The sequence below is a fragment of the Phodopus roborovskii genome, unplaced genomic scaffold (genome assembly GCF_943737965.1).
Source record: "Phodopus roborovskii unplaced genomic scaffold, PHOROB, whole genome shotgun sequence".
Lineage (NCBI taxonomy): Eukaryota > Metazoa > Chordata > Mammalia > Rodentia > Cricetidae > Phodopus > Phodopus roborovskii.
In genome coordinates this window covers 195,623-222,760 of record NW_026126955.1, presented here as the reverse complement: position 1 = coordinate 222,760, position 27,138 = coordinate 195,623, and the positions used below count along the sequence as shown (strand labels likewise).

General features: G+C 36.4%; 1 protein-coding gene across 1 annotated transcript in view; it reads left to right on the top strand.

Annotated features, from left to right (window-relative positions):
- The window catches only part of LOC127214695 (lysine-specific demethylase 5D), a 72,834-nt gene extending 54,417 nt beyond the window's left edge, over positions 1–18,417 (top strand). The window contains exons 11-26 of the mRNA XM_051174995.1: positions 1,821–2,002; positions 2,098–2,260; positions 4,773–4,892; positions 5,018–5,212; positions 5,483–5,664; positions 5,743–5,867; positions 6,018–6,162; positions 12,242–12,338; positions 13,091–13,449; positions 14,598–14,736; positions 15,101–15,280; positions 15,410–15,547; positions 15,904–16,500; positions 17,041–17,119; positions 17,226–17,425; positions 17,514–18,417. Coding sequence (XP_051030952.1) covers positions 1,821–2,002; positions 2,098–2,260; positions 4,773–4,892; positions 5,018–5,212; positions 5,483–5,664; positions 5,743–5,867; positions 6,018–6,162; positions 12,242–12,338; positions 13,091–13,449; positions 14,598–14,736; positions 15,101–15,280; positions 15,410–15,547; positions 15,904–16,500; positions 17,041–17,119; positions 17,226–17,425; positions 17,514–17,870 — 3,258 coding nt within the window. The 3' untranslated portion in view covers positions 17,871–18,417. The remainder of the gene's footprint in view (positions 1–1,820; positions 2,003–2,097; positions 2,261–4,772; positions 4,893–5,017; positions 5,213–5,482; positions 5,665–5,742; positions 5,868–6,017; positions 6,163–12,241; positions 12,339–13,090; positions 13,450–14,597; positions 14,737–15,100; positions 15,281–15,409; positions 15,548–15,903; positions 16,501–17,040; positions 17,120–17,225; positions 17,426–17,513) is intronic.
- The last annotated feature ends 8,721 nt before the right edge of the window (positions 18,418–27,138 follow it).

Genomic DNA, 27,138 nt, shown 5'->3' with positions numbered 1-27,138 from the left:
ACTAAGGATGTTGAACATTCCTTTATGTGCTTCTGAGCCACTTGAGTTTCCTCTTTTGAGAATTTTCCATTTAGATCTGTTCCCTATTTTCTAGTTTGATTGTTTGCTCAGTGTCCAGTTTTTTGAGTTAAGTTGGTAAAACATTTTTTTACAGTTCGATAGTCTGCTGCTTTGTCAGAATGATGGTGCCATTTGTCCTGCAGAAGTTTTTCAGTTTCTTGAGTTCTCACTTATAAGTCATTGGTCTTAATGGCCATGCTAATGGTGTCCTTTCTTGTGCCAGTGAGCTCAAGGTTGTTCCCCCACCTTCTTTTCTGTCAGATTAAATGGTATGTGACCTTATTCTGAGGTCTTTGACCCATCTGGAGTTGGGTTTTGTTCAGGGTGGTAAATGTAGGTTTTAGTTTTTGTTGTTGTTGTTTGTTTGTTGCATTCTTCTACATAAGCAACCAAATTTGACCAGCACCATTTATTGAAATTGGTATATTTTCTCCAGTCTCTATCTTTGACTTCGTTGTCAAAAATTGGGTGTGTGTAGGCTTGTATTTGGGTCTTCACTTCTCTCAGTTGATCAACACATCTTTTTATAGGTCAACAACCATGAAGTACATTTTGAGATTAGGAGTAGTGATATCTCCAGCAGTTCTTTTATTATTCAGAATTGTCTCACCTCTCTCAGTTGGTTTCTCTTTCTTTCCTTTTCTTTTGTTGCCTGCTTATTTCTTTGTTTTCTTGAGTATGGGAGGGTGGGAGTATTTTTATTTGAAATTGAACTATTTTTAGTTTCTGAGAACAATTACATTAAAACATTGATGGAGATTACATATTATTTGCAGATTGTCTTTGGTAGCATGGCCATTTTTCACTATTTGTTTTACAGAGCCATAAGTTGGGTCTTCTTGGATTTCTTTAATGTCTATAAATTTACTGTCCAAGTCTAATTTTTTGGCTAGAGTAACCCCCAAGGTTTTTGAGGCTATTGTGAAAGGTGCTGTTTCTCTGATTTATTTCTGTTTGTTACTTGTATATAGGAAGGCCACTGATTTTTTTTATGATGTTAGTGTTTTTATTGTTAATTTTGTATACAGCTACTTATTGACAATGTTTATTATAAGTTTCCTCATGAAATTTTTAGTCTTTAATGTATACAGTCATATCATCTGCAAATTGCAAATAAAGATACTTTGACCTCTTTGCTTACAATTTATACCCCTTGAACTTTTTCAGTAACTCTAGCTAAAACTTCAAGTAATATAGTGAGTAGGTAGAGAGTAGACATCCTATCTTGTTGCTGATTTTAGTGGAATTGCTCTATACATAAACTTATATACATATACATACTATATAAATGCATATATACATGTATATATGTATATGTATATATACTAGTAGTTCATATAAGATAATCATTTTTACATTGTTAAGATTAAAGGATAATTAGTTACTAATATATTGATTATTAAAGTGCAGTTAGACTATCTAATACATAACAGGTAGATGACAAATGAGATAAAAGGTTTATTTGCATTTCGAAAATATTACTCTACTGGTTTCTGGTTCACATGAACCTTCACTTGCATCTGAAAAAGAAAAGTTACACTTAGAAATAATATATACACCTCCTAACTGACCACAAATTATGGTAGGCATATATGTTCTAAAAACACAGTTATTTTTGTCTGTAGATCTGACTCATTTTTACCTTTTTTAAAAGACAGAACACAAAACCCAATAAAAGACAAAAGTGGGGGGGGCATGAATCTACTGGGTGACCTCTTAGTTCAATCTTATACCTACAACATAACTCTCTGACCCAACAGGAATATGCTACCAGTGGTTGGAATCTGAATGTGATGCCAGTGCTGGATCAATCTGTTCTTTGCCACATCAATGCAGACATCTCAGGCATGAAAGTTCCCTGGTTATATGTGGGCATGGTTTTTTCAGCATTTTGTTGGCATATTGAGGATCATTGGAGTTACTCCATTAACTACCTGCACTGGTGAGTGAGACAGCAATGGCTGAGATCAATAGCAAGGCATCCTATATACAAGACTGCATCTGCATTTTATGTCTACATTTAATCTGTCTGATCAGGGGAGAACCGAAGACCTGGTATGGGGTACCTTCTCTAGCAGCAGAACAGTTGGAGGAGGTTATGAAGAGACTGACACCTGAGCTGTTTGACAGCCAACCTGACCTCCTACACCAGCTTGTTACTCTCATGAATCCAAACACTCTTATGTCACATGGAGTGCCAGTGAGTACCTGGAATTAAGGATCGGGGGAAATAAAATTCCAAGGAACAGTTTTAGAGAAAGCAAAATTGTTTGAGTTTTTTGAGTATTTGGCACACTATCACATAATTTGTTCTCTTTCATTGTTTTTATAAACTTATAAAAAGGAAAGAATAGATTGTTATTTAACAGCATAGTCTAGAACCAGTTTTGTTGTAACATTACTGAGCATAAATTTTAACTATAACCCTTATTATGGGATTTTGAAATTGCACTGTAGACTTGGGGAATTTAGTTATTTTAAGTAAGCTTGATTTACAAGAGATTTTTGTGGAAAACGAAGTACTCTCTTTTGAAATATTTTAGACTTTTTCTAGTTCAGATTTCTGTTAGCTCTATTTTTTTCTTCATGCAAATGCATAACTATTTCTTAGTTTGTTCCATCTGAACAGACCAAATTGGAACTTTTAATGCTTCCTTCTTGTTCTGACATTTTCTGAAATTACCTTTTTGTTTTGTTCTTTTTCTTTTTTTGAGATAGGATTTGTCTGTAGCCCTAGCTATCCTGGAACTTTATGTAGACCAGTCTGGCCTTAAACTCACAAAGATCTATCTGCCTCTGCCTCCCAAATCCTGGAATTAAAGGTGTGTGACAACACCTAGCTACATTTTTTCTTCTTAATGTTATCCATTTCACAAGGGAAAAAAATCCTAAATACCAATGATAAAATTTTTACCATACATACTTAGCTTATACTTCCATGCTTGGATTTTTTTTTTTAAGTTTAAAAATTATGTAGAGTCAAATTTTACAATGTTTTTTCTGTTAAAACTATTTCATCTAATGTATCAGACATTCTATCAGAACCTATTGATTTTTGTTTCTTGTGACATATTTTATTTTTCTGATACTATTGGAGTCATCTACCTTTATTTGGTTACTAGTCTTTCAGTATACTGTGACTTTCAACTACTGAATTGTGTATACATGTTTACAGTCCTAACACATACACATCACACAAAAGATTCTTAGTGAAGTCAGGCATGTAACTTATGCTTATGATTCTAACTTTCATGAATCCTAAAGAATACAATATAGAGGTCGTTGTGGGCAACATAGTGACATTATGTAACATATGAAAAGTAAAAATACCAAAAATAAAAATTAATAAAATAAAATTTGTGTTAAGTGAAATGTTCATTACACTTAATAGCTTATATGATAAGAAGAATTGGCAGTAGTTATCTTTGTAATAAGCTGGTCTAAGAAGTAAAGGCATAAAACAAACAAAAAGACCTGTAGTTCTAGAAGACATTGGTTGTCATCCATTGTAACAGTGTATACATAAAAGGAGGAAGGGAGGTAGGATATTTTAAGAAATAACAAATGAACAATTTACCCATTTAAATAGTAGATATGCAAGAAGCTCACTGCAAGCTAGAAATATTAGAAGCTACTAAATAAAATTTAAGTCTCCATACATTTACTATTTTTTAAAAATATTTTCTTGAAGTAGGTGATCTTTGTGGATAGCTAGATTCTTTTTCATTTGACTTCAATAGAGTCAATCCTTATTAAAGAATATATCAGTATATTGTTGTTTTTATGGATAAATAGTATTTTGCTATATTATGATTAATATTTTGTTTGCATATTCCTAAGTTAGTGAACTTTTAATTTAATTAACTTGAATTTTAATTAATTAATTTACTTTTGGCTGCGGTGAATAATTATGTTTTGAAAATTTGTTAACAAATATCTGTTGAAAATGTTTCTTTTACATTGTTTGTGTATTCAGGTAGTATTGCACAGTTACACAGTAGTTCTCTAATATAGTGAGGAACCAACACATTACAGCAACCTCATGACCATTTCACATTCCTGCTAGCAATACTTACATCCCTAATGTTTTTAAATCTACAGTAACACTTGATTTTGTTTTTAATGATGATCAAAACTTGTGTACTCTACATAGTTTTTATAGTAGTGAAAAGTGGACTCCATAATGCCATTCATCTTTTAACTTGTATTTTAATAATAATATATTATTAAAGCATTGTTTTATTTGTTTGACTAACCTAATATTTTTTTTAATGTTTTTTATTAGCTTTGGTCATCTAGTAGTACAACAGATTCTCTGAAACAAAATCTGATTCTTCTATTGAGTCTTTAAGATAATCTGTTTTGAGAAGTGATTTAAGTGTGGTTTTTAATTGCTTTCGCCATTACCACTTGTACAAGTAGAATGTGAAAGTAAGAGATATGAGAGATTAAAAGTTTATTTATTTATTTATTTATTTATTTATTTATTTATTGGTCAAGAGTCTTCTTGATACTGTGTTATCTTTCTTTGAATTCTATATAATTTTGCTTTGTTCTTTACTCTGAGTATGTCAGTTTTAATCTTCACAATCTCAGTTTTGTTCTTCAGTCATACATTTGAAAATAATCTGTTATTCCTACTGTTATGGCATTTATAAGTTAATTTCCATCATTAGTTTTCACATATATCTGATTTTTACCCTATTTTTCAGGTTGTTCGTACAAACCAATGTGCAGGGGAATTCGTTGTTACTTTCCCTCGTGCTTACCATAGTGGCTTTAACCAAGGATATAACTTTGCTGAGGCAGTGAATTTTTGCACTGCTGATTGGGTAAGTCTATGATGTGGTGGGCCTGCAGGCAGAAAGGTATAAAGAATGTGAATAGGGGTCATTGTGGAGAAACTACACTTCCTGGTTTCCAGGTAGCCATACACAATCTTTGGACACACTTACAGCTACCTGCTGGACGCCAGTGTATTGAACACTATCGCCGCCTTCGGCGCTATTGTGTCTTCTCCCATGAGGAGCTCATCTGCAAGATGGCTGCATTCCCAGAGAAACTGGATCTGAATCTAGCAGTGGCAGTTCACAAGGAGATGTTCATTATGGTGCAGGAGGAGCGACGTCTACGAAAGGCCTTGTTGGAGAAGGTGGGTGGTAGAAACCAGGGCTAAGGACTCATCAAATATACTATGGTTGAGACACAGACCAACATTGCGTAAGCACTTTATGCCTTATCTTTAATTCATGTTATTGGAAATTTAAAGGCAAAGACTGTATGTGTTTATGTGTTTTTCTTCCAATTTCTCTACAGCTATCCTTACAAGCTTACGTCCACAGCAGGGCTCAGTATTGGCTGTGGTGGGGTGTCCACAACCCTGCTCCTAGTTTTACAGTGTATGTGGATTGAACACCCCCAGGGCATCACGGAAGCTGAGCGAGAGGCCTTTGAGCTGCTCCCAGATGATGAGCGTCAGTGCATCAAGTGTAAGACCACGTGTTTCCTATCAGCCTTGGCCTGTTATGACTGCCCAGATAGTCTTGTCTGCCTTTCCCACATCAATGATCTGTGCAAGTGTTCAAGGAGCCGACAATATTTACGGTGAGTATGGGTCCTATATGAAAGAAATAGAGGAAATACAGATTTGGTCTACATATTATTTCCCTGGTCTTTCTCCAGGTACAGGTATACATTGGATGAACTGCCTGCTATGCTACAAAAGCTAAAGATGAGGGCTGAGTCTTTTGACAACTGGGCTAACAAAGTACAAGCAGCCTTAGAGGTGGAAGATGGACGGAAATGCAGTGAGTAGTAGATATTGAAGAACCTTTAAGCAACATTTATTGCTTCCATCAGCATCCTAAAGAATTCTTGTCTGTCTTCCTATAAAACTGTCTTGCTACTTGGACTCTTTTTTTTTTTTTTTTTTTTTTTTTTTTTTTTTTTTTCTCCAGGTTTTGAAGAGCTAAGGGCATTGGAATCTGAGGCTTGTGAGAGACGATTCCCTAATACTGAACTGCTTCAGCGACTGAAAAACTGCATAAGTGAGGCAGAGGCTTGTATTTCTCAAGTTATAGGACTTGGTTACTCAGAGGACAGGTATGTTAGAAAAGCAAACAAAAGCAATTACAGATTTAGTGGTAGAATACTTGCTGAGCAAGTGCTAGGCTTTGGACAGTCATGAGGTTCAAGAATGAAACAAAAGGAAAGCTGACAAAAATAGGTGACTATATGAATATTAATAACAAAAATATATCAGCTAAAATAGAATTCTTGTAGCAAAAATTTGTATGTCGTATATATCCAATTGAAATTCAAAACTTAGTCTTAGTTAAGAGGGTGTTCTAAAGTGATGACCTATCTTTAAGAGAGCTTCCTAACTTTTTCAGAGGTCAGGTATCATCTTGGTTCAGGTCTCATCCAACTCCAGGAGATATGACATAATGTGTGGATTCCTATACCCACACAGATGGCATAAACACTCACTCAGAGTTACATGCAAATTATAGAGTTTTTATTTTAGAAAGCAGAAACTCAGTATTGGGCATATATAATAAGAATTAGAACATAATAGAAAATAGTATGATCTGAACTACAAATCATTGAAGTGAACATTTTCAATTATATTTCAAAACATTTCTATATATGTTAGTGAAAACAAAAGATATCCTATATGTAAGTACATCTTACAAAATTTTAAAGATCAGAATTCCTATACAATTCATTTTTGCCCGAGTCTTTTTTTTTATATATAATCAAGTCCATTTAAATGAAAACAAACATTTATAGACAATACTTGGGCATTTGGACGTCGTTCTTTCCAAACTACTTCCTGCTGATAAGGGGCACAGTCATGGGGGATTCTAAGAAGATGCAGAAATCCTGGCTGTAGTCTGTAAGGCTGCTTTGTCCAGCTGTTTTGAATGTAGGATCACTCAGGCAGAATATGGATTTATGTATATATAAGTAAAAAGGTGAACACATGTGGAGGCCAGAGGACAACCTGAATTATTCCTCAGGAAGTGGCCATTTGTGTTGTTTTTATTTTGTTTTGTTTTGTTTTTGTTGTTGTTTTGAATAAAAGATACTTTCTCCTATTAGTCTGGAATTCTCTAAGTATTCTAGATTTAGAGGAGCTGATTCCAGGGATTAACATGTCCTTCCCTGAAATTATTAGTATGTGCCACCATTCCTAGCTTTTCTTTGTTTCCTTTTCTTCCTTTCTTTCCTTCCTTTTCTTCCTTCCTCCCTCCCTCCCTTCCTTCCTTCCTTTCTTCCTCTTTCTTTTTTTCTTTTTAAGGCTTTGCTAGTTTTATACATGTAACAAATTTTTGGTCATTTTACCCCTGTTACACTCTTTCTTCAAGTCCTTTTCTCCCAGTCCCTCTCCTACTACTTTGTTTTCAGTGTGGGGACCATTTACTTCAATTATAATTGCTTTTAAGTGTGGTTTTATTAACAAGAATATCAGTGACAACATAGCTCAAAACAAAAACCATGAAGTATTAATCTCCCACAGTCCCTCCGAGAAGGGAGTCCTTTGAACTAACTCCCTCTTCTGTGCATAATGAATTAAAGACTGTGTTCAGCTATTAACATTTCCATTTATTAATTAATTTCTTTTAAATTAAAAACAATCTTATTGTCATACCAATCCCAGTTCCCTCTACCTCCTATCCTCCTAAACCCCCTACAATCCTGTCATCTCACCCCCCATCCACTTCCATGGCAGAGTGAGGCACATCATAGAGGAATTATTAAACTCTGTCACATCATTTGGAGCAGGACGTAGGCCCTCGCCTGCGTATCTAGGCATAAGAGAGTATCTCTCTAGAGGGAATGTGCTCCCAAAGTCAAATCCTGCACTGGGGATAAATACTGGTTCCACTGACAGAGGCCCCATAACTAACACCCACATTAATGGGACCTGGTTAAGTCTTAAGCTGGTTCCCCAGCTATCAGTGTGGAGTCCATAAGTTCCCCCTTGTTCAGGTCAGCTATCTCTGTGGGTTTCTCCAGCCTGATTTGACCCGTTTGCTCATCCCTCCTCCCTCTCTGCAGTTTGATTCCAGGATTTCGGTTCAGTGTTTAGCTGTAGGTGTCTGTTTCTGCTTCCATCAGCTACCAGATGAAGGCTCTATGATGTCATATAAGGTAGTCATCAATCTCATTATAGGGAAAGGGCATTTAAGATAGCCTCTCCACTATTGCTTAGATTCTTAGTTGGGGTTACCTTTGTGGATCCCTGGACATTTCCCTAGTGCCAGAGTTTTCCTTAAACCTACAATGGCTCCCTCCTTCCTTGCTTTCTTCCTCTGCTATCCCAACTCTACCTTTCTGATCTCTGATGTTCTTCTCCCCCCCCCCCCGACCCACCCTTTCTCATTTCCCCCTACCCACCCATGGCCCCAATTTGCTCAGGAGGCCTTGTCCTTTTCCCTTTCGCCAGAGGTCCACGTATGTTTTCCTTAGGTTTCCCCTTGTTTCCTAGCTTCTCTGGGGATGTGGACTGAAGACTAGTGATCCTTTGCTATATGTTTAAAATCCACTTATGAATGAGTACATTCCATGTTTGTTTTTCTGTGACTGGGTTACCTCACTCAGGATGGTTTCTTCTAGCTCTATCCATTTGCCTGCAAATTTCAAGATCTTTTTTCCCTACCGAGTAGTACTTCATTATGTAAATGTACCACATTTCTTTATCCATTCTTCAGTTGAGGGACATATAGGTTGCTCCCAGGTTATGGCCCATTATAAGTAATGCTGCTATGAACGTAATTGTACCGCTGACCTTGTGGTATGAATGTGAGTCCTTTGGATACATGCCTAAGAGTGGAATTGCTGGATCTTGAGGTAGACTGACTTCCATTTTCCTGAGATACTACCATACTGATTTCCAAAGTGGCCACACAAGTTTGCATTCCCTCCAGGAGTGTTTCCCTTTCTCCACATCTTCTTCTGCATAAACTGTTATTGGTGTTTTTGATTTTGGCCATCGTTCTATAATAGAGCTTAAAATCAAGGATGATGATACCTCTGGAAGTTCCTTTATTGTACAGGGTTATTTTGTCTATCCTGAGTCATACAGGTCTACAGGTCTTTCATAACAGTGACAAACAAACAAATAGAAAAAATCTTGGGATAACTCTGTTATGAAGAGTAATGTTTCTTTGATTTCTTTCTCAGCCTGTATATATGAGAGGGCTACTGATTTTTTTAATCTTATATCTTGCCACTTTATTGAAGATGTTTATTAGCTGTAGGAGTCCCCTGTCTGAATTTTTGGGTTTACTTATATAAACTATCATTTCATCCACAAATAGTGAAAGTTTGACTTCTTCCTTTCCAATTTGTATCCCCTTCATCTCCTTTAGAAGTCTTACTGCTGTAGCTTAGAACTTACAATACAATATTGAAGAGATATGGAGAGAGTGGACAGCCTTGTCTTGTTCCTGATTTGAGAGGAATCATATTGAGTTTCTCTCCATTTAGTTTGGTATTGGCTGTTGGCTGTTGGCTTGCTGTATTTTGCCTTTATTACGTTTAGGTATGTTCCTGTTACCCCCATCTCTCCAAGACCTCTATCATGAAGGGGTGTTGGATTTTGTCAAAGGCTATTTCAGCAGCATCAAGTGAGCTGATTATGTGATCTTCCTTTTCCAGTGTGTTTATGTGGTGGATTTTCTTGTGTTGAACCATCCTTGAATCTCTAGGATGAAGCCTATTTGGTCATGGTGGATGGCTTTTCTGATGTGTTCTTGGATTCAATTTACCAGTATATTGGTCTATATTTTTTTTTTCTTAGTTATGTCTTTGTGTGGTTTGGGTACTAAGGTAATTGTAGCCTTGTACAAAGAGTTTGGCAGTGACCCTTCTGCTTCTACTGTGTGGAACACTTTGAGGAGTATTGGTATTAGCTCTTCTTTGAATTTCTGGTAGAATTCCCCACTGAATCCATCTGACCCACGTGGGCGTCATTTGTAAGAAGTACCGTTTTTCCGCCCGCCGCCAGTCTTGTCCCGCCGCTGCGCCAGCCCCAAATAATGCACAGAGACTCTGTATTTGATACAGTGCTATTGGCCAGGTACTAGTTTCTTATCGGCTAGCTCTGCCATAATTATTAACCCATTTCTATGTATTTCCACGTGGTCTTACCGGAGAGCAGGGGCCGGTGGTTCTGTTCTCTCCACACTCTCCATCTTGACTCCTCCTTACTACTTCCTCTTTCCTCCTTGTCTCCTAGTTCCTCCTATCTTCCTTTCCTGTTGGCCAACAGTGCTTTATTCATTAACCAGTATGAGAAACATATTTACAGAATGACATCTCCCATCAGTCTTTGTCAGGCATTTTCTCCCTTTAATGAGTTGATCATGTATTGATCTTTAACTTTACATGATGTATAATATTGATTGACGTATGTGCGATGAATCCCTACATTAAAATGAGCTTGGCCTTGAGAATGATCTATTTGACATGAGTTTAATTAAGTTGGTCAATATTTTCATTTAGAATTTCACATCTTTTTTCATCAGATAGATCAACCTGAAATTTTCCTTTTGTTTTGTGTGTATCCAGTTTTGATGTCTGGGTAACAATGGCTTTATTTAAAAAAAAAAAAAAATTTAAAGGATTTCTTCCTTTTTTTATTAGAAGGAATAATCTGAGTATTTTTGGTGTTAGTTCTTTAAAGTTGGGGTAAATTTTGTGGTAAATTAACTGGTATTGGGCTTCTTTTTAGTTGGGAAACCAGTCTTAGTTTTGACTATGGGTTAATTAAAAGTATTTCATCTTGGTTTAATTTTGGAATACTTTATGCTTTTTCTGGAATATAGTTTATTTTACTTTTTATTTTCTAGTTAGGTCTTTGTTTTAGCCTGTGTCCTGTACAGTATTTCCATCTCCTGGTTGAATTCTATCTTCATTTCAATCAGCCTTTCAGTTAGTTAATCTCCTTAATCATTTCCTCCTTGATTTAGTTGAGTTGTTTCTTTGTGTCATCTACAACTTCTTCCTCGAATTCTTTGAGGAGGTTTATGGTTGTTCTTTTGAGCTTAACCCAATCTTTAATGTGGCTAATATTCTTACAATTTGATCATAGCATGTGGCCTCCATCAGTTAGATTCTAAGTTTTTATGGATAAAAACAGCATGGAGAAGAAGAAAAGTTCTGGGATAGAGTTGTGTTTACAGGTTGGAAATGGCTTGGGGCTGGGGATGAAATTGGGTAGACTGAGGAGTCTGAACTGTTGTGCAGGATGTGCTTCCTGTTCCAAGCCTGGAGTGTGGGGTATATCTGTTTTGGTAGATTTTGGATATATTCTGAGAGAGTCTGCAGGTTAGGGGATAGATAGGGGGAATCTTGTTGCAACAATAATGCTGCTTTGTAGGGAAGGCCATACCAGGCTGGCATTGTGCTGGGTTGTAGGAAAGGTAGCTATGGGGCAGTCAGGGGTTCTCATTAGGCTAGATCCTAAGGGAGAATGTAGAAAGTCTGCATACCTATTGAGGTATTGGAAACAGGCCAGAAGGGACCTGTGGTTGCAGGACAGGTAGGTCCTGGCAGAAGCTTGGCTGATGGTTGCTGAGGTGCAGGCAGGGGAGTCAGACTAGAATAGGCTACAAAGTGTGGCACCCTGCAGAAGCTTAGAGGTTGGTTGGAGCACAGATGTGAGTGGCCAGATTAGACCAGGACACTGGCTGTGGGACCCAAGCTAGATCTAGACTCTTTTTCTGCTATTCTTGGTTTTAGTATTTTAATGATAAAGTGTCAGTGGAGTTTATTTTTTGTCTTATTGGGGATTCTGTAGTCCTTTTGTATATGGATAGTGTCTCCCTCAAGGATTGGAAAACTTCCATGATTTTATTGAAAATATATTCTGTGCCTTTGGCATTGTACTTTTCTTTTTTATGTCCATAATGTGTGTGCTAAGTCATTTGATGTTGCTTTTAAACCCTCCCGTGTTTCATGTATCTTAACTATTTTTAAATCTTTATTACGTGGTTTCTGCAAAGAGTTTGTGTTACATGTAAAATGTGTCTGTTCCCACCTTTTTCCCTGTGTGTTTCTGAATTTTAGAAGATGAACTTTTGAAAGTGTAATATGAATGATAGAGTTCAAATTCTTATAGTTCTTACAGTAAGACATTACCAGGTTTACTAAATACAACCTCCTTCTACAGGTTAGAAGTCCCACAACTCACCTTGACTGAGCTACAGGTTCTTCTCAAACAGATGGATGCTCTGCCCTGTGCCATGCATCAGATTGATGAAGTTAAGGTGAAGAGGGGCCTGAAATAGGGAATTATTGTTAACACAAGTTACATGAGGGAGTGATAAGGAGTGATAAGAACATGATTATTCTAAACAGCCACCCATACCGTTGTGTGTGTAGTGTATGTGTGTAATTTATTTTAGTTACACTCAGCAAGAATTTGATGAAAGAAGGGATTAAGCTTCAACACAGAGTCTGTATTAGGGCTGTCTACAGGAACACAACAGGACTCTCTAAAGGATTTATGAGTGTCACTGTAAGCTGTGGTGTGAGTAGTCCAACAGTGATTGTTTCCTAATGGAAAGGCCAATGAATCCTACCTAAATAACCTCTTATAAACCAGATTCATTCCAGTTATCCTAAGGATATAACATGTTGTTCTTCTGATACTACAAGCAGGTATTTCCTAAGATTATTAAAGAAGGTATTTTAGCAGATAATTAAAACTGCCAGCACATGAAAGAGTGGCTGTTGTTGTTGGAAAATAAAACTATTACAAGTTTTTCCTTTCTCAGTTTTCAGTTTCAAGGAGCTTTTCCCAGTGATAAGATTGTATTAAGTCCAGTTTGAAAATTAAATGTGATTTTCAGGTCACTAAATGAAACTTGGGACATTATAATAGTTAAAAAGAAAATGGGATACTCTGAAGCAAAAAAATATTGAGGGTGGGGATAAATTAGGTATTGTGTTTAGATAGATTAAAATCTTGTTTTTTTTGTTTGTTTGTTTTGTTTTGTTTTATTCTAACTTTTTGTAGGATATTATGCAACAGGTGGAGGCATACCAGATTGAGGTCCATGAGGCTCTAACTTCACTGCCTTATAACTTAGAACTACTTCAATCCCTTTTGGAAAAAGGCCAACAGCTTAGTGTGGAAGTGCCTGAAGCTCGCCAACTTCAGGAAATGGTGGAACAGGCACAATGGCTAAATCAAGTGAAGCAAGCCTTGTCTTCCTCATCCCAGAGGCTTTCTCTAGTCATCATGAAGAAGCTTTTAGTTACAGGAGCCAAGGTACCCTCTAGCCCTTCTGTGAACAAAGCTCGAGCTGAGTTACAAGAACTGCTGACTATTGCAGAGAGTTGGGAGGAAAAGGCCCACTTCTGCTTGGAGGTCAGGTAAGAAATAATGTCTTCATATTTGTATTCTCCTTATAGACTTGAACTACCTGGGAGTAGTTCAGAATATAATTTTTCATCCATCATTCTGGCCATTAGGCCAGAAGATAAAACATACTGGGTTAGCCATGACATGACAGTTTTTCAGGATATTTTTTAATTTGTATTTAAGGTTTTTTATTTACTATATTTTGATTGTATTCTTCCTCTGTCTCAGCCCTCTCTACTTCCTTTCACACCCAACTTTATATTTTCTCTTTCCCTTTCTGAAAAAGAAAATGAAAACCAAAAGGACAACAAAAATCAAACTTGAAATAAGAATAAGATTATAAGCAAAATACATACTCATATAAACATGAAGTCCATTTTGTGTTAGGCAACTACACTTGAATATAGGGCCTGGATTGGAATATGGCCACTACATCCAACTACACTTAATTGAACACAATTAATCCTCCTTCTCCCTGCATTTTATCAGTTGAAAGTAGCCTTCTGGTTAAAGGTGGTTATTTACATTTATTTCTTGAGTAAGCACTGGAATTTTGTCTGGTTTGAATCTGTTCATGTCAGTTGTTTACTGTATATGTATACCAGTCCATTTGTGTGAATAAGACACTTCCCTAGGAGCCATCCACTATCTCTGGCTGTTACAATTGATCAGGGGCACAACCAGAAACTTTACCCAGTACCAATTGTATTCTTGTGCTGGTAGGTATTTTTCACTCTACTTGAGGAGAGTGGTGATCAGTACCTCTCAGCTACCAACCTGCTTGCAAGTAGTGGTGCATAAGTGGCACAAATGTAATAGGAGTAACCAACCATGTTTTGCTTTGATTTAAAGCACACTCATGAGGTGAAACCCATACATGACCATACTAAAGTAGCCAAATACCTGAAGTTAGACAGGTCATGAGCCTAGGAGAAATCTTAAAGTATTTAAACCAAAAACTGCTCAGTTTGTTCTCAGATTATCAACATCATTAATGTAATAAAAATGTAATGTGACTGCTGTGTCCTTACTGAGTATTATTGTTCACTTGATTTATCAAAATTTTTACTGCTTAGATAGCAAGGAAAATGAGGACAAAACAGTATACACAAACAAGTATAATATTAAGTGCAAATTTCTTTTTCCCAAATATTTTTAGGGAGAAACATACTCCAGCCACTCTGGAAGTTATAATACGTGAGGCAGAAAATATTCCTGTCCATCTGCCTAATATCCAGTCTCTCAAGGACGCTCTGACTAAGGCACAGGCTTGGATTGCTGATGTGAAGGAGATTCAAGTGAGGATCATGTTTCTTACTTTGCTACTCAATCCTGCAAGTAGAAGAGAAACCAATACATTTCAATTTTCCACATAGTTGGGGTTGTGGGAAAAATTGATAATTGAGGAAGTTAAGGTTATCAGGATTACAAGAAGGGAAGAGACAAACCCACAAAGAATTGGCCAAAACACAGGTGAAGAAGCAAGTCATTAGACAGCTTATTGAGTTTTTGATTCTGAGCCACCAAAGGGAATAATTTTATAAAAATTAGTTTGCAATCTGTATCTCATCTGTATTATGATTATACAATATAATATATACAGCCTTACTCAACAAATCTAAACATAACACTTGACATAATTTAATTGTGCCTATCTTAAAGAATGGTGATCATTACCCCTGTTTGGATGACTTGGAGGGCTTAGTAGCTGTGGGTCGGGATTTACCTGTGGAGCTAGAAGAACTGAGACATCTGGAGAATCAGGTGCTTACAGCACACTCTTGGAAAGAGAAAGCTTCTAAGACTTTTCTCAAGAAGAATTCTTGCTACACACTGTTGGAGGTAAGATTTACCATATTGTACCACAGGTGCCTGACCCTATTGTGAAAGAGCTCGTAAAAGATCCTGAATTTTCCGAACATCGCTGGGAGATGAAGGATGGTAATCCTCCTTCCTTCTGTCTGTTAATAGGTTCTCTGCCCATGTGCAGATGCTGGATCAGTCAGCACCAAGCGTAATCGGTGGATGGAAAAGGAGATGGGGTTATACAAATATGACACAGAATTGCTGGGGCTGTCTGCACAGGACCTCAGGGACCCAGGATCTGTGGTAAGCAGATTGACACACAGCAGGAAATTTAGTTTGTGGGTATCTCCCTGAAAAGAAGGTAAGACTAGAAATGATATATTGAGCAGGGTGGTGGTGTGTTCACTGTGAACACTGTGAGTTCAAGGCCAGCCTAGTCAGAGAAGAGCCAGGACAGGCTCCAAAGCAACAGAGAAGCACTGTGTTGAAAAACCAGGGGGTATAAAAAGAAAGAAGAAAGAATTGATACATTGTATGAATTCTTTGCCAATAAGCAGATCACCAAGCCCTATTACTTTAATTTGGGAGTATGGTAAAGGGTCTAATCCAGAAATGGCATGAAGTGCTCAACAGCTTCCACCCTATCCTGGGTTCAATAGATCATGGCCTTCAAGGAAGGGGAAGAAAAAGAAAAGGAAGGTATCTTGCAGTTACGTCACATCAACTCAGCCAAGCCCAGTCCCATGTCCTCATCAACCATTGCCTCTGCAACCTCCATCTGTGTATGTGGGCAGGTCCATACAGGGATGGAAGCTCTGCGATGTGACCTCTGTCATGACTGGTTCCATGGACAATGTGTGACGGTACCACACTTGCTCAGCTCCCTAAGGGCCAGTCCTACCTCATCTCACCTGCTAGCTTGGTGGGAATGGGACACTAAATTCCTGTGCCCACTGTGCATGCGCTCAAGGCGTCCACGCCTAGAGACCATCCTGTCATTGTTAGTAGGACTACAAAGACTGCCTGTGAGACTGCCTGAGGGTGAGGCCCTGCAGTGCCTCACAGAGAGGGCTATTGGTTGGCAAGGCCGTGCCAGACAGGCCCTAGCTTCTGAGGATGTGACTGCCTTATTGGATCAGCTGGCCACATTCCGCCAACAGCTGCAGAATGAATTGAAACATGAAAAGACCCCGACCTGTCCTTCAGACCTTGCCTCTGACTCTCTCAGAAAGGGTAGTGGCAAGGATATCCTTAAGGTAAGCTGTCTAACTAACTTTTTAACTTTCAAATTTCTGTATTCTAGTCTTGAACCCTCCTTAAAAAGTTCATCTTTATATTGTCTATAAATGTTTGTTTTCATTTAAATGGACTTGGTTATATAAAATAAAAAAATTAATTAAAAAAAAAAAACAAAAAAACCCCAAAAAACAAAAAAAAAAAGTTCATCTTTAGCAGTGTCAGCCCCCCCTCACTTGTTCTACATCATTCTGGGTTCTTAAATGATTCTCATAGTTAGCATAGTTCTCAACCTGTGAGTCTTCACTTATCAGATATCCTGAATATCAGATATTTACATTATGATTTGTAACAATAGCAAAATTAGTTATGAAATAGCAATGAAATAATTTTATGGTTGGGGATCACCACAACATAAGGAACTGTATTAAAGGGTCATGGCATTTGAAAGGTTGAGATCCACTGTCTTATATGCTTTGTATAGCAAGTGGAGAAAATTTGATTTTTTTTTCCAAATCCTTATTTTTCAATTTAAAGTAATCCATTCCTACTCTCCTCAGGAAGAGGAGGTGGTACTAAATGAAGATAGACTGATAAGTCTTGAGAAGACTCTTCCAAAGGAAGGTTCATATAAAGGAGGTAGGTCTAGGTGTTGTTAGACTACTGAGTACATAACACCTTTTTTCATGGTAAGGGGATAAAGATCAAGGTCAGATTCTAAAAGAATTGTCCACAAACCCTGCAGATGAGGAACAGCTGCCGTCACTATTATCACAGTTAACTGGTCCTGTATTGGAACTGCCTGAAGCCACCCGGGCCCCTCTAGAGGAGCTTATGATGGAAGGAGATCTACTTGAAGTGACCTTAGATGAGAACCACAGCATTTGGCAGCTGCTGCAAGCTGGGCAGAGTCCCAATCTAGAGCGGATTCATTCACTTCTAAAAGTAAGGAGATAGATCATGGACAATTCTTTCTATCAGTACAAAAAATAAACTATATACAACTTATTTTTGCTTGTTGTGTGTATTATAGCTTGAGAAGCCTGAGAGTCCAGGGAATCCATCAAAGGAACAGACACAAGGAAGTCATCGACGTTTGAGGCAAAAGGTGAATCTGAGTAGAAAGGGGGAGTATCTTACTCAAAAAGAGCTAGAATCAAAAAGAGCCAGAAGTTCAAGGATTAAGCCTAAGGAAAAACAGTTTCAAGATGTAGCATGTGGGGAAAATACACTCTTGACAAACCCTACAAAACATGCACATATATTAAAAGGTCATAAGAGTAATGTACACCAGGATACAAACTCTTCTTCCACCTCCTCCTCCTCTTCTTCTTTTTCTCCCTTAACACCTTTGCTACACCTATCTTATTTTCATCAGCAAGAATTATAACAGTAGGAAAAATTTGATTTTCCCTCATTCTTTCCTTAGTTCTCACTTTTCCATGTTTTTTCCATCTCCTTTCTCCCTTTTCTTTCTATTACTCCCCTATTCTCCCTCCATTTCAATCGCTTTGTACATTTTCCCCCCTGACTTCTTTCAGTACCTCAAAAAAAAGTATTTATTTCTTATTTAGAACTTTTCCACAAATTATTTTATCCTTATTCCCAGTTCATTTATAGCTCAGTTCCTAAGAACTATGCCCTGTGAACATTTTCAAAAATTCTGTCAGCAGTATTCCTGGGACTAGGAATGAAAAAGTAGTATCCTGGGTTAATCTGGAAAGAGGAAAATAAAATTTGAGAATGTTATACTTTATTAAACTTTATTTTTAAAACCTTCACCACCCTCTATGTAATCCCCAGATTATGTACTACTTATTAAAATAAGTCTTATTTTATCTCTTACCTTTTCCTCTTTGGTTCACATTGTGAGAAAACATTGTATGTTGAAATGACTTCTTAAGGAAAAAAATAGAATAATGCAAACTTATTCTAGTTGTTCGCTTTTAATTTTCTTTTGTTAAAAATAAATGTGTTTTGAAACTGTATCTGACTTGTACTTCTTGAAATATGTGTTGGAAATCATTACAATTGTGGGAATCAACAAACTTTGTCTCTGAACTTAACACTTCCCTGTATTCACTTTTTCTCTTTCATTCTTGATATGTATTGTCTGTATAACGCCTTCATAGTTGAAATTTCCTAGTAAGTGTCAAATAAGATGACCCCATTTTCTTTCTCTTTAGAACAGTTTTAGTGAGCTCACAATGACTTCATTCTTATTTATGTGGTTCCTTTTGAATTATAAATCTGGTAACTTCAACAACTTATTTTATTTCTCAGGTTTACTCTTCATTCTTTCTTAATGCATTGGTTGTAACATTTAATTGTAAAAAGTCTGAGTCAGTAGCATATAAAACCATCAACTCAGAATCCATTTTTTTTTTTCAGTTATCAAATGTAAGTGATGCTTCTTGTTCACACTCAACCCTTCCCCTTTTTCTACAGTCAGTTTACTACCAAACTCAGGTTTATTACTAAAATATATAATTATGGCCCCTAACTCCAGTTTTAGTTTCTTTGTATAATAACTTCACAATTATTCAGTTTTAAGTAGAAGTTGCTTTATGTAATTTTTTTATCCAGTTTTAGTTTAACCTTCCCTTAAACCCCTTCATTTTCCTTATATCCCTGACCTTATTATCTTCCATTCCCCTTTTTTGTCATCTTTGTTCCCTCTATTGTAAAGCAATTTTTTCCTCTTATGGAGCTCCTTCTATTATTTGAGTTTCTTCACTTCCCAAAGTTAAGTGTACAATTATAAGGATCTAAAGCTGGGATATCCATATGAGTGAAAACAAGCAGTATTTGAGTTTGGTTAAATCACTAATTTTTGCAAGTTCTTCCTTTTAACTGAAATGAATCCCCTTGATTCTATATATAGTACATTTTGATTATCAGTTCATCAGCTGGTAAGACATTTAGCCTGATTTTATTTTCTAGCTATTGTAAATAGAGCTGAAATAAATGTAGGTAAGCAAATACCTCTCTACTAGGATACTGAAAACAATCCCATTCACAGTTTCCATAGAATAAACCCATGCATGTATATCTTTGAAGAAAACTAACCAAGGAAGTGAAAAACCTATATACCAAAAACATTTAAATGGTCAAGGGAAAATTAAAGACACTGTGAGTGCAATGCTCATGAATTTAAAGAATCAATATTGTAAAATGACTTCTTTGCCAAAAGCTATCTATAGATTCATTGTAATACCAGTGACATGTTTTACAGAACTAGAAAAACAATAATCAAAAAGGAGAAAAGGATAAGGTAGGAGCTATCAACATACCTGATTTTAAACCATAGTACCAAAACATGTTTAATACAGATGCAAAAAGAGACATATATCCATGGAACTGAACAGGAGATCCAGACAAAATCCCAAAAAAGGTACAGTCACTTCATTGTTTTTAAAAATAATTTTTATTTAAATAAAAAAATAATCTTTTACATACCAATCCCAGTTCCCTCTACCTCCTATCCTCCTGTGCCCCAAACCAACCCATCATCCCATCCATCTTTTGTCCCCAAGGGAAAGTGAGGCCTTCACTAAATTTGTTCTTAATAATTTCTTCATTACACAGGCATTTTTAATCACGATTCTTCAAATTCTACTGTAAGATCAACACTTGTGATTCTAGCATAAAGGTATCACCTATTCTGTTATTAGATTTGAAGTTCTCATGTAAACTTAGAATGGCTTAACATTCAGTGTCATTGTTAACCACCATATGGTATATAATATACTTGTACTCCAATAGAAATCATGGAGTCAGTGACAATATCATAAAAGAATAGAGAAATCATTGACACTACTATATCTAATACCTGTTGTATTCAACTATTCATGCCAAATTTTATATGCTTTATACATTATCTTTTTTTAGGATAGTCTTTCAAATATGTCTTTAACTGAAATGGAATTGTATCACTTTTTTCTCTCCCTTTCTTCCCTTTAGCTCCTCTCAGGTGTACTCCCTCTAACCTGCCATCCCCCTCTTCTCAAGTTGATAGCCTCTTTTTCTTTATTATGGTTTTATATGTAAAAAAGTAATTTATTAACTTGCCTTTAAAAGCACATGTAACAGCAAGCTTTAGTTGCCTTGGATTGCTCATATAATTAACTTTTAGAATCTAAACTAATAATTAGCTATAATCTGAAGTTATGGACTCATACACATAGCAATATATAAAATAACATACTATATTTTGTGTGAGTGTGTATAAATGTATATACAAGTATATGAATATAATCTGCTGAGTCCATTTTTGTTGTGTACATTACATTGAGTTGGACAGCCAGTAAGGGGGTAAATCCCCCTTTTTTACTTTTTTTCCTAGCAGTTAGTAATTTGTCTAGGTGTCTTCCGTGCTAGTAAAATTGCTATTGTCTGGTCGTATTCATGCAGCCATTTATGGGAGAATGCTTCAGGTCATACTTACTGTTTTCTTACTGTTCTAAAATATTCTTTCTATGATAGATGTTTGTGGCCTTCTTAACCCCTAATATCATGTCAGATATTAGAGGTGGGATTTGGGAGAAGTGATTAGATCATGAGAATTAATCTGTCATGGATGTTTTTCTTGTTTATGTCTGAACATTCAAAAGATATCTGCTGCCTGTTCTACCATGTTACAATATAGCAAGATCTTCCCTAGCTCATGTATCATCTCAGTCTTAAATTTCATAGGTCTTAATTTCCATGAAAAGTTGCTTTATTCATAAGTTGTAACAGAGTAATACTCTGAAAATATCTTATATTCCAAGAGAGTATTGCTGGATTATCACAGCCAAAGTTAATAACACACCTTTGACCCACTGTGTTTTCAAACTTTAACCTGTCTTTAAGAGCAAAAAAATAGCCAACCTTACTTATCTTGTATTTCCCATACAATTAACTTTGGCACCTAAACTAATGTGTGTGTTTGTAATCATAAATTATGTAGTCTTTTATGCTCCTTTATTTGTATCCTTGCTGGAAGTTGAAAATATAAAACCCTAAAATTTGCTGTAAAGTTTGAAAGCATTCACTTATGTATACTGGATGGTAAACAGTGATATTAGTTTTCTTGGTGCATTTGAAGCTGGTAACTTAATTCTTAGGAAGACTCCATTAATGTTTTCAAATAAGTGTCTCATTTCTTTCTCATATGATGCTGTCTATGCCATTCTGTAGATAAACAGCAAAGCCCTTTGTTAATTGTAGACACCACTCACACATAGATACACAGGTTTAGACACACACAGACCTGGACAAATAGATTGACAAGACAGCTTTCAAAGAGGCATGGGTTCAGAGTTATAAAACAGGGCAAAAGCACAAGGAATAGGAAGTAGAGAATTTGAATTTGTATTTACTCTTTTAATCAAATGACACCAATAGAAGTGCTTTTATTTCTTAATGTGATACTGATACATTATTGATGACTCAGTTAATTACTGATACATGTACTTCATACAGTAAGTTTTCTGCTATATATTTGATTAATTATTATAATATACTCACAATAGCAATTGTTCTATAATATAAGCAATTCATAAAGACCAATTAAGTTAGTCACAATTAAGTTATTCACTACAAAATATTTTCTTCTCAAAAGAAAAATAAGATATTACCAAAGATAACTTTAAGAAGTAAGAAACTTCACTTGATATCATTTGTTTTAACTGACTAGAATGTTTTTCCCGTTGTTCTCAATTTGCTACATTATTTTGTTTTCGGAAGGCTAAGGAATTTATACAAATAGTGAACTTAATGGGATCTTCATCATTTTGGAGAGTACACGATGATGGAAGATGCCATTATGTATATATGTTTCTCATACTGGTTAATAATAAAGCACTGTTGGCCAATAGGAAAGGAAGATAGGAGGGACTGGGAGACAAGGAGGAAGAGGAAGTAGTAAGGAGGAGTCAGGATGGAGAGCCTGGAGAGAACAGAACCGCCATTCCTCCGCTCTCGGTAAGACCACGTGGAAATACATAGAAGTGGGTTAATAATTAAGACAGAGCTAGCCGATAAGAAACAAGTAACCGGGCCAAAAGCATTGTATCAAATACAGAGTCTCTGTGTGTTAATTGGGGCTGGCGCGGCGATGGGACAAGAGTGGCGGCAGGAGGAAAAAAAACTGTACACCTTACAACACATGATCAAATATTGAGAGAAATAAGATAGCAAATGGTTTTAAACAAATGTTTTTCTTAATGTATTTTCTTCAGCTGCTGCAATCAAACACTAATATATTAACAATAAAGGATTTTATTATTTGACTGTGAAGTACTACTAAAGTAACTGTGGCCCTTACTTCATATTCATTTTTTCTTAATTTTTTCGAATTACTTTTGTTATGATGAGGTTAAAAAATACTTTTCCCAAATTACTTCTTACATAAAAATATGAGTGCATCTTCGGCTACTATCAGCATACATTGAGGAATGGTTTTTGGAGGAGTAAACTAACATAATTACATTTTAAAAAATAAGTTATAAATAGCTATTTCCTATAGTGCAAAAGGTAGCTAAAGCAGAAGGTAGCTAAAGTTTACCTTTTTTTTTTTTTTTTTTTTTTTGGTTTTTCAAGACAGGTTTCCTCTGAGGTGTTGGAGGCTGTCCTGGAACTAGCTTTTGTAGACCAGGCTGGTCTTGAACTCACAGAGATCCGCCTGCCTCTTCCTCTGGAGTTCTGAGATTAAAAGTGTGTGCCACCAATGCCCAGCTAAAGCTTGCTTCTGTAACTAAAACTTTATATTATCCCTTTTGGGGGAAGACAAATATGCCTGAATTAAGGTATTCTTAAAAGGTTTTTAGGTGGGAAGTGATTATGAGACAGTGTTAAAATCCAGAACCCTGAGATAACATAGTCATTTCCAATTCCAGACCAAGACCAATTAGTAGATAGTATTTATAAGGTTGAGAATAAAAACAGAATCACAACAAAAACAGCTGAAGATGCTCAGAATGCTGTTTTTTGGAAACATTAGCAAATGGTCTGCTTTAAAAGGTAATCCACTCTCTTCTTACACTGGGTCACCTTGCTCAGCCTTAATACATGGGGAGGTGCTTGGTCTTACTGCAATTTGATATGATATGCCTTGTGGATACCCATGGGAGGAATAGAAACAGTGGTTGGGGGGTAGGAGGGAGGTGGAGGATAGGGAGATTGGGAGGAAAGGACAGAAGGGAAACTGCTACAGGGATGTAAAATAAATGCCTTAGTTTAAAAAAAAAAAAGTAAATATACATAGAAGACTGAATTTAGAAATTTTTTTAAATAACAAGTCCTTATTGAAATTGGGTCCATATATTTTTCAGTCCTGCTTGAAAAATTTCTGTTGTCTGAATTTGCTCTGGTCGTAGTACTTAATTTCCTATATGGTTTTACCTTAAATAAGCATCTGTCTTGTCCTAATGTTTAACTACCTTGTGAACCCAACTTAAGTAACTATGTACCTTAAATGCAAGAAATAGATGTTATGGTTCACAGAAATGAATGAAATAAATTTATTTATTTTAAATCCCTGTTGCTACGTCATAATACTGGAATACTGGAATACTGGAGCATTAATAACAGGACCAGTCCAGCTTTTTGTAGATTCAACTCAGGGCAGGGACTATCTTGTGCCTGTGCCCAGTTACTAAAGAGGACTGGGAGACAGGAATATTGGTTATAGTTAGAAAAAACATGACTCCCTTAGCTACCCAACTCAATTCATGCAGCAGAGTGAGACCTAGATAAATGTGAAGGCTAAAACACCAGCTCCACCCCCTAGCCAGGGTTCCAAAGGTTAAATGCTTCTCAGGAGCTAAGGAAGGGGTAAAGATTTCTAACCCTGGAACAGCTGGACAGTGATCATATTGTGCCTTCTAATTTCCTATGGAATTCTCCTATTTTTGTTATTAAAAAAAAAGTCAGGAAAATAAAAATTGATACAAGATTCTAGAAAAATTAATGAAACCATACAGTTAATGGGAGCTTTACAGCCAAGGTTACCAATTCCCATGGCTATACCAAAAAACATAAGATTATTTTAGATTTAAAGAATTGTTTTTACACCATCCCTTTGGCTCCTCAAGATTGTCATAGATTTGTGTTTAGTGTTCTATCAGTTAATTTCAAGGAATGAACGAGGAGTTACCATTGCTGGACCCAGGGCCTGGCTGATAGTGCAACATTGTGCCAGAAGTTTGTGCCTCAACTATACAAAGTTGTCAGAGATAAATTTTTGCAGGTCTATATTGTTCATTATATGGGTGACATTTTGTTTGCCCATAAGAGTGAAAACGTTTTTCTTGCAACATATGGTCAGTTGCAGCAGAACCTTGCCAGAGTAGGATTAGTAATTGCCTTTGAAAAGGTACAAAGACAACTGCCTTTTTAGTATTTGGGATGTAGGTTGTATCCTATAGAAATCAAGCCTCAAAAATTAGAAGTCAGGGAAGTTTGCAAGCACAAACTTTAAAAGGTATTCCAAAGTTATTGGGAAATATTCAATGTTTACATACGTTTTTAAAAGCATCTCTTGGTGTTTTGAACCTTTGAAGTGATATTTTGAAAGGAGATCCCAGTTCACCTACACAGCTAACTAAAGAGGGTAGACAAGTTCTTCTATAATTGGAGGATGCAATCCAGCATCAGCAGATATGCTATATTGACTATGCAAAACCATGGGAAGCTTATATACTTCTCACACAGCACAGTCTGACTTCTGCTTTATGGCAAGGGGACCATTGTTATGCACTTATCTTTTTACCCCGCCAAAGTGTTATTTCCATATTTTGAAGCAGTACCTTGTATGGTACAGAAATGCTGTATGGAGTCTAAGAAATATTTTGGCAGGGAAATAAGCATAATACATGTTCAGGAAAACAAGCATAATATGTACTCCCTATACCAAACAGCAAGTTGATTGGTTATTTCAAAACAGTGATTCAAAACAGTGAGCAATAGATTTTGCTCAACTTTTGGGAAAATTTGATAATCAGTTTCTAGCTCATAGACTGTTGCCTGTATAAAATGGTATGCTGGTTCTTCTAATGAAAAGGCAGCTTATGTTATTATGGTTAAGAATATGTAGTACTGATAGATTCAACTTCAGCTCAGATAGTTGAGTTACAAACTGTTGAAATAGTTAAATGATTCATTATGTTTTTAAGGCTCTTCAAGTGATACAGTTCCGTGCGTTGAAATTATTAATGATAAAAAAATTAGTAATGATCAGGTTAGACTACTGTTTGAGCAAATTCAGAGTGCCATTATATTAAAGAAAGTCACCATGCTTTGTGGATGATATAAGAAAGAGTTCATTCAAACCTTTCCTGCCCACTGCCTGAAGGGAATGAGTCAGAATAGATTAACAAAAATAGTTGCTTTATCTCAGGTAGAATTGGTTCAATGGTCACACAGTCTTCATCATCAAAATAGTAAAAGTCTAAGAAAGCAATTTGGTTTATCTAGAGAGACTGCTTGTCAAATTGTAAAAACAATGTGATGTGTGCCCACAATATTTACTTGTAACTAATTTAGGAGTAAGTCCATGCTAGCTTCCTAACCAATTATGGCAAATGGATGGTACTCATATTGCAGAATTTGGCAAATCAAAATATGTGCATGTGACAGTGGATACACAAACTACAGAAGCCACTAAGCATGTGATAAGTCACTGATTAAAATGTTTTACTTTTGTGAGTTCCAAAAATTATAAAAACAGACAATGTATCTGGATAGAGCATTTCCTCAATGGAAAATTGATTACAAGACAGGCATTCCTTATAACACTTAAGGGCAAGGAATTGTGCAGCGTGCTTATAGCTCCTTAAAAATGTAACTTCTGAAAGTAAAGAGAAGGGAGTCTCCACATGATGGATTAAATCATGCACTCTTCATCTTAAAATGTGCAATCTGCAGCAGACAGATTCTGGCATAATGGAACTCAAGAGACTTTAACTCATGTCAAATGGAAAGATCCATGCTCTAGACTATGGAAAGGGGCTGATCCTGTCCTAATATGGGGTCGAGGGCATGTTTGTGTTTTCTTGCAGGAAGAAAATGACAACCAATGGCTGCCAGACTGTTTGGTGAGATGCGTGGAGCAGAGGAAAACCAAACTGAGACCTCAGAACTGGCCCCTGTCTGAGCCAGTTCAAGTGAGACCTGTTGAAGTTATATTCCTGACCCCCTGATGTTGTCAACTCTACAGTCAGAGACAGAAAAGAAACAATCAGTTCAAGATTTTCAGAAGGAAAGTAGATTAAGACAACCAGTTTGGTTCGAGATTTCCAGTTTCTCAACAAGCCTGCTGCATCAACTTCCTAGACCTGAGTTTTCATCCTGGATCCAGCCAAGAACTGATCTTTCAGTAGTTAACTAAGTACACCACATATTGAGACATAGAACTCATTTTGCCAGTTTTTCCCTTTGGGAAAAAAAGGACTCATCTAGGACAGTTGAACACTATTATGGACATAATGTGTGACAAAAAAGCCCCTCTTCAGCATTTGAACAAGACATGGCAAAAGTTTGCAGTTACTATTCAGCACACAAGGACTGAGATATCTCATACCTATTTTTGAACTTTACAAGCAGCAGAGCATTGGAGTTTAGATAGGGAAAAGGAAAAGTTTAGTTAGAATTGTGGATTTACCATACTCCGCCCA